Here is a 7,385-nt window from a genome sequence, read left to right on the forward strand (position 1 = left end):
ACTTTAACCATATCGGTCCACAAGTTGGCTACTGATATATTTGCATGAAAATCAAATCTCACAGACCAGAGAGGCACGCTTTGTAACTGAGCATGATGGATATGTAGAAAAAAACATTCCCCACCTCACCGTCCATAGAGAGAAGAAATCACATAAGCATTTAAAACAAACTGGCCTGGAAAAAGCCAGGAGAGAAGGACTGAATTACTCCCAAGGGTACGAAAATCAACAACCCGTCTAACATCCCTAGACTGGTTCTTTGTAAAGGAGAACCGTGTCCCTAAACTTCTCAACAAAAAAAGTCACCACTTTATAGTAACAGAACCGCAGTTGTGCCAAAGGCGTCCTGTCTACTGCTGAGGTGCAACAAGGAGGAATCTCTTCTGAGCCACAACGAGACACAGACATTCCCCGTATACAGTCACTAGACTTGTAACTAAGAGGACAACAACCCTGAGCTAACTCTCCATAAGGTGCAGTAGTGAAAGCAAGATACCAAGCATGCACTCTCTCCATTACCTGCAAGCTTCTTCCCTGGGTCTTTGCATACTCCACTGGGGATACCTCCTTTCGGATCCACCAAAACTCAAACCTCCTCTACCCTTTTGCTTATACCACAAAAAAAATCTGTACCAGAAATACTATGCCACCAAAATCTCAACAATAATCAGCTCATAAGGGAGAACTAGGGAAAAAGAAAAAAAAAATATCGAGGAGCCTAGTTGGACCCCCCCCCCCCCGATCTGGAGTTGGAGGCAGCCCTATCATTAATTGCTCTATTTTATGGACCCCCCCCCGATCTGGAGTTGGAGGCAGCCCTATCATTAATTGCTCTATTTTATCTTCAAGACACGGAAGGAGGCTCTCAGGATTCCCCTCATATACTGAATTAGGAGAAATGGCTTTACCCTCAGGAATCAAGTCACTGGAAAAATACCTCAGTCTCCTCGCTACTAAAGAGGACTTTAAATCCCTCAGGCAGAGGGTGCACAGACGTGATGTCATAGTGCCCTCTGACCTGAGACGTCCCAGTCAGAAGATGCGGAAGACGTCGCAGCGGTGGAACGGGGAGAGGTGAGTATCACAAGTGACGAGGCCCTGAGCAAGAGGAGTGTGGGGGGGGTCACTCATGGGTGCAGACACTGGCACTGACGCATGCACTGGGACCCCATAGCGCGCCAATGTCCCTGACAGCAAATGGGCCCACCGCCTGCCCAGGGCCCCGGCACTTGCCATGGTGCGCTGGGTGCTGACGCCGGCCCTGGAGATGAATATTCTAAGAGAATTCTTGCAAAAAGAAAAAAAAATGATAGAATTGCTGCTTCTTCTTTTAAAGGGAATTTGTCACCCTATTTTTCGCCTATCAGCTGCGGCCACCGCCATCAGGGGCTTACCTACAGCATCACTACAAGTTGGGAGGCGCCGGACCGGACCGCCTCTTTGGTGAGTATAATCTAACTCATTTTTCTTCTCTTTCAGGGTACATCGGGGACTTATCTACAGCATTACAGAATGCTGTAGATAAGCCCCTGATGGTGGTGGCCACAGCTGACAGGCGAAAAATAGGGTGACAGATTCCCTTTAATGACGCACCCCCAGCAAAGAATAATCAGTCAGTAGAGTATACGTGCAGCAAAATTGTATATATAATGCATACAATCTTCTTACTAAACCAAATCTTCATATGGCTATATTGATTGGAGAATCAAAAAGTTATCACTTTAGGAAAGAAGAAATAAAGCGTGAAGTGACTGGGTGTAACTACAACTTTGTCCTCTGTTCAGCAGCAGACACATTCAGTTTCGTTTCTTCCTTCTTCCGTCAGCCATGGCGTCTGCTATTCTGAGAGACGAGCTGCTCTGCTCCATCTGCTTATCTACATTTATGGACCCTGTAACGCTGAGATGTGGACACAACTTCTGCCGGGTCTGTATTGGTCGTGTGCTGGATACACAGGATGAGTTGCTACTTTATTCCTGTCCTCAATGCAGAAAAAGATTTCGGGTGCGGCCGGCACTGATGAGGAACATAAATCTCCATAATGTCGCAGAACGTTTCCTGATTATGCAGCAAGAACAAGAGGAGATCACCGGGATCTGTTGCACTTACTGTGTGGACTCTCCGGTACCTGCTGTTAGATCCTGTCTACACTGTGAGGCTTCTCTGTGCGATAAACACCTGAGAGCTCACAGCAAATCAGCAGAACACGTCTTATCTGATCCCAGCACTTCTCTGGAGAAAAGGAAATGTTCTATCCATAAGAAGATCCTGGAATATTACTGCATTGAGGACGCTGCTTGTATCTGTGTGTCCTGCAGTTTGGCCGGAGAACATCGAGGACATCGGGTGGAGATGGTGGATGAGGCCTCAGAGAAGAAGAAGGCGAAACTAAGAAATGTTTTCCAGAAACTGACCACAAAGGGAGAAAAGACTGAGGAAAGAGTCCGGAGTCTGGAGGAACGCAGGAGAAAAGCTCCAGAAAAAGCAGCTGGAGAAGCCGAGAGAGTCACTGCCCTGTGTACAGACATCAGGAGACGGGTGGACGACCTGGAGAAGAAGATCCTAGGTGAGATTTCCAGGCAGGAAAAGGAAGAGTCACTGCCACTGTCTGCTCTGATCCATCAGCTGGAAATAAAGAAGGACGAGCTGCCCAGGAAAATGAGACACATTGAGGAGCTGTGTAACATGACGGATCCACTGACTGTCCTACAGGAACCAGACACCGGTGACTTGTGTGATCCTGAGGAGGAGGGAGGTGATGAGTACACAGGGGGATGTGATAAACCGCCCCATGATGGAGATGACCTGGATGTGGCTGTGATCTCACACACATTACACACATTATGTGAGGTAATATCAGGTATAAGGAGCGGGATCTATGTGGTGAGTCCTGCAGACATATTACTGGATGTAACCACAGCTGCTGATAATCTCCTTATATCAGACGACCTGAAAACTGCGACCTGGACAGAATGGAAGCAGAATCGTCCAAAAACAGCAGAGAGATTCAAGTATAATCAGGTGTTCAGCAGGAGCCAATTTACCTCAGGATGACATTACTGGGATGTGGAGGGCAAAAGAACAGGGGATTGGGCGGTGGGGGGGTGTTATCCCAGTATAGACAGGAGGGGAGATTACGAGATTGGACAAAATAACAAGTCCTGGAGTTTGGGGAGATATGATAATAATGAGTATAGAGTGTCACATGACAGAAATGGGATCTGGTTACCTGACAAGATCCCCAGTGATAGATTCAGGATATGTCTGGATTATGAGGCCGGGCAGTTGTCCTTTTATGAGCTGTGTGACCCCATCAGACACTTACACACCTTCACTGCCACCTTCTCCGAGCCCCTTCATGCTGTATTATGTGTAAATCACCCAATACATTCTGATGATACCTGGGTTAGAATCTGCAGCTGAAAAATAATAATTGCTGTAAGACATTTGCCCTGAGACCGGTGACATCACAGGGAGGGGAATCTGACTGGCAGAACAGTTAATATAACAGGTCATGTGATCTGTGGACCCCATTATGGACGACCCCCCAGGATCATTACTGTTATTAGTTTTAGGGGAGGTTCACAAAACCGTATAAAAATTAATTCAGAGTTTAATCCAAAAAAGTTGGATGATCTTTTTCTCACTTGTCCTCCATATACAATTAATTTTTACAGCTGCTATTAACCATTTACAGTTTCCTGTGTTACAGAATTACAATGTATCCGTACAAATCAGATCCTATACTGTGGCGCTGTATGGCATCAAATTTTATTTTTATTTTATGCACAAATAGACTTGAATAGATGAGTCTCATCCAATTTGCACAAGAAACACTCGCACGCTGTGATTTTTTTTCATCAGTATCACTCATATCAAAAAGACCATCTGGAGAACGACCCTCAGGGCTCCTGCACACGACCTTATATTTCACCCGACCACACTTGGACCAATGTTACTCCATGACGTAGAGACTCCCCCATTCATGTCTATGGGTGTGCTAGAAAAAAAATCACACGCCACAGTATAGCATCCGATCTTAACGGATACATTACAATTCTGTAACAGTAAAGTAAATGGTTAATAGCTGCTGCTGTAAAAAACTAATTGTACACGGATGATAATAATCGTTCTACTTTTCTGGATGAAACTGACGATTTTTTATACTCTGGTGTGAACCTCCCCTTAGGCCACGTTCACACAATCAGTATTTGGTCAGTATTTTCCATCAGTATTTATAAACCAAAATCAGGAGTGGGTGATAATACAGAAGTGGTGACGTGTTTCTATTAGACTTTGCCTCTGATTGTTCCTCTCCTGGTTTTGGTCACAAATACTGAGGTAAAAAAAACAACTCACCAAATACTTAACATGTGAACGTGGCCTGAAAATAAATTGCTCTGTGTCCCCCTTATTTAGAGATCTGCTTTACTTTTCAGGGCTTGTTTTCTACATGATGTAGTTTTATAGCTGCCATTTTCAGGTCTATACAATATTGTGATCACTTTTGATTGATTTTATCAGGGAATTGGGTGACGGGAAAAAAACAGAAATTCTGGAGTTTTGATTTCTTTCCTTTTTTGCTTCATGATGTTCACCTTACGGGTGAAATAATTTTATATTTTCAACTGGTTGGATTTTTGTGGACGCGGGAATACGAAATATTTTGTTTTAAATTGTCATTGTTTGTAACTGGGAAGATACAATATGTTAATTGTTTTTTGTTCCTATTTTTTATATCTTTTGTTTAGTTTTTCCTTCTTTTTCAGTCTTGCAGTCGTTTGCTCGCTTGTACTATATACTGTATAATCTCAGGATTGCTGTATACCGTCACTGGCAGTTTCCTATGACGCTCATCACAGTCTGGGCCTTACAATAGGGCCGATGGTGCAGAGACGCGGCCTATACATATCGCACATAGTGAGGAATAGATAAAGTGTAACAGGAGAATGTATAACTGCTCATCATACAATAATCTGTGTGACAGCCTTATTCCACCTTTCTGTCTCACAGGACAAGGGTTGTCGTTATGTCCCGTGTTGTCACTTCTGGGATATTTCTGGTTTTCTATCATTTTGGAGATTGTGTTTTTCCTGTAATCCTCACACTGTATTATATTTAATGTAACCGCTCGGTATAATAAACTGTCCTCCCCTCCTGTAATATTACTACTCTGTCACGTGTCTCCTTGTGATATAGTGGGGGCTGGAGGCGTAGCTGTAGGGGGCTCACGGGCAGCCATCGCACCAGGGCCAGAAGAAGAAGAGACGATCCGGACTCATGGAAGAGTCAGCAAATCCCAACGGTTCCAGATCTTGCCTGAAACTTCCCGGAAACTGGCGATTCCTAAGGCTGTGTGCATACGCTGCGGATTGGTCTGCAGATTTTTTATCTGCGGAACCGCAGGTAAAACCGCAGGTAAAATGACCTGCGGATTGGCCTGCGGTTTTCCCTGCGGTTTATCACCTCTACAATGGAGGAGATGGTAAACCGCAGCAGAATCCGCAGAAAAGAATTGACATGTCATTTCTTTCTGCGGATTCAAAACCACAGCTTTTCCGCAGTTAAAAAAATCCGCAGCATGTGCACAGCAGAATGTAAATCCCATAGGATAACATGCTACTGTACACTGTCTGCAGAACTGCTACAGTTCTGCTGCGGCTAAAACCGCAGGTAAAACCGCAGCGTGTGCACACACCCTAAAGGTTTTCTTCATTCAGGAGGCCGGGAACAGGTCGTGTCTCCTGACTTTACAGTTCTCTCTATTAGGATCATCTCTTATTGGCCGTTGCCCACTATGGAGGCCATAGTACAATGACATTGTAATGATATTATGGCAGGTGCTCCACCCTCCCCCAATATTATAATGGCGGCCTATCCTAAGGATATGTGATCATTATAAAAGTAGTGGACAACTCTTTATACCCAATGTTTCTTTGCTCTCTTCATGGCATTTGTCTCCCACTGACTTCAATGGAATAAAACATGTACAGAACTGCAACGTTTATTTATCAGAAAACTGTTCAGTGGACATTATAGAGGTATTCTCATCTTACACATGATGGCGTTGTCACCGTCAGGGCTGAGGTGGTCACACATGTAATTCTCTCTGGTGACTTCTATGGGAGCTCTGGATACAGAAGATTACACTTGCTGGGCTCCCATAGTAGTCACCAGGGAGAGGCAAATTCTCGCTCATCTCTCCACTGAGACACACAGGGCCGCCATCAGGGTAATACTACCCTTACTGGTGTATGGGGCCCGTAAGCTCGGGGGGTCCGACGTCAGAGTTTTCATACAGGAGCGGTGTGTGGAGGGAGCAGTAGGAGGAGCATCATTGCGACAGACAGCTGGGAGAAGCCGCCAGTGCTGAGCTACAGGAGGGCGGGACTCCACCATCCCATCCCCGCTGAGCGCGGGCTCCGTGCAGTATTCTCCCCAGTCACAGTCAGTGTGTCACTGAGAAGCAGGAGCAGCGCAGCCCCCGCCAGGTGAGTGTCTGAGCCTGTGCTGGTGGATGGTGTCCTGACAGGCTCCAGTCCACATGTGCAGCAGACGCATCGTCAGTGAGTCGGTCGGTCGGTGTGCTCAGCGACAGCACAGCAGTCGACTCACCGAGGACGCTGCTTTGTCCTGACCGCTGTCTGTCTGTATCAGCTATAGATTCTGATAAGAGCACAGCGCGGTCTGTGGCAGTGACCCTCCCACCTCCTGCAGAGAAGGATAAGGGGTACTTCACACTAAGCGAGATCGCTAGGGAGATCGCTGATGCGCCACCGATTTTGTAGCGATCTCGTTACGTGTGACACTTAGCAGCGACCAGGCCCCCGCTGCAATGTCCTGTTCCATTTTTTGATCGCTGGTGTCCCGCTGGCCAGCATGCATCGCTGTGTTTGAAACCGACGAGCGACCTCATTAACGACTCAGAAATCATGGACGCAGGCGGGAGTCGTCAGAATCGCTGCTGTGTGACACTAAGCGACGCACCAGCAATCCCGCCGAGATTGCTGCTGCGTCGTTGGTAAATTTGACTGTTTGACAGCTTACTAGCGATCTCTTAGTGACGCTCCAGCGATCCATACCAGGTCGTATCGTTGTCGGGATTGCTGGTGCGTTGCTTAGTGTAACGGTACCCTAAGGCTGCTGAGCCCAGTCTGCCCCCTGATAGGACACAGCAGGTCCCTCTCAGGATTCCCACAGGCGGTATCTACTCTGCAAAATGCTCTCATAAACTTCAGTCTTCAGAATTGGGCTGCTGTGTCCTGTCAGGGGGCAGATGGGGCACAGCAGCCTCATCCTTCTCTGCAGGGGGTGAGGGGGTCCCCAGGATGCTGCTCATCAGGATATATAGCTGACGAATAGGCTCACCTTCCAGAGTAGTCATA

General features: G+C 46.5%; 1 protein-coding gene across 1 annotated transcript; it reads left to right on the plus strand.

Annotated features, from left to right (window-relative positions):
* The first annotated feature begins 1,556 nt into the window (after window positions 1-1,556).
* Window positions 1,557-5,168, plus strand: LOC141083459 (E3 ubiquitin/ISG15 ligase TRIM25-like). The gene has a single exon (XM_073567734.1). The coding sequence runs from the start codon at window positions 1,828-1,830 to the stop codon at window positions 3,052-3,054; it is 1,227 nt and encodes a 408-aa protein (XP_073423835.1). The 5' UTR covers window positions 1,557-1,827; the 3' UTR covers window positions 3,055-5,168.
* The last annotated feature ends 2,217 nt before the right edge of the window (window positions 5,169-7,385 follow it).

The sequence above is a fragment of the Dendrobates tinctorius genome, unplaced genomic scaffold (genome assembly GCF_039654945.1).
Source record: "Dendrobates tinctorius isolate UK_male_01 unplaced genomic scaffold, ASM3965494v1 ptg000020l, whole genome shotgun sequence".
NCBI classification, from domain to species: domain Eukaryota; kingdom Metazoa; phylum Chordata; class Amphibia; order Anura; family Dendrobatidae; genus Dendrobates; species Dendrobates tinctorius.

Coding starts and splice junctions, on each gene's coding strand:
- LOC141083459 (XM_073567734.1), top strand. CDS start 1,828: ATGGCGTCTGCTATTCTGAGAGACGAGCTGCTCTGCTCCATCTGCTTA.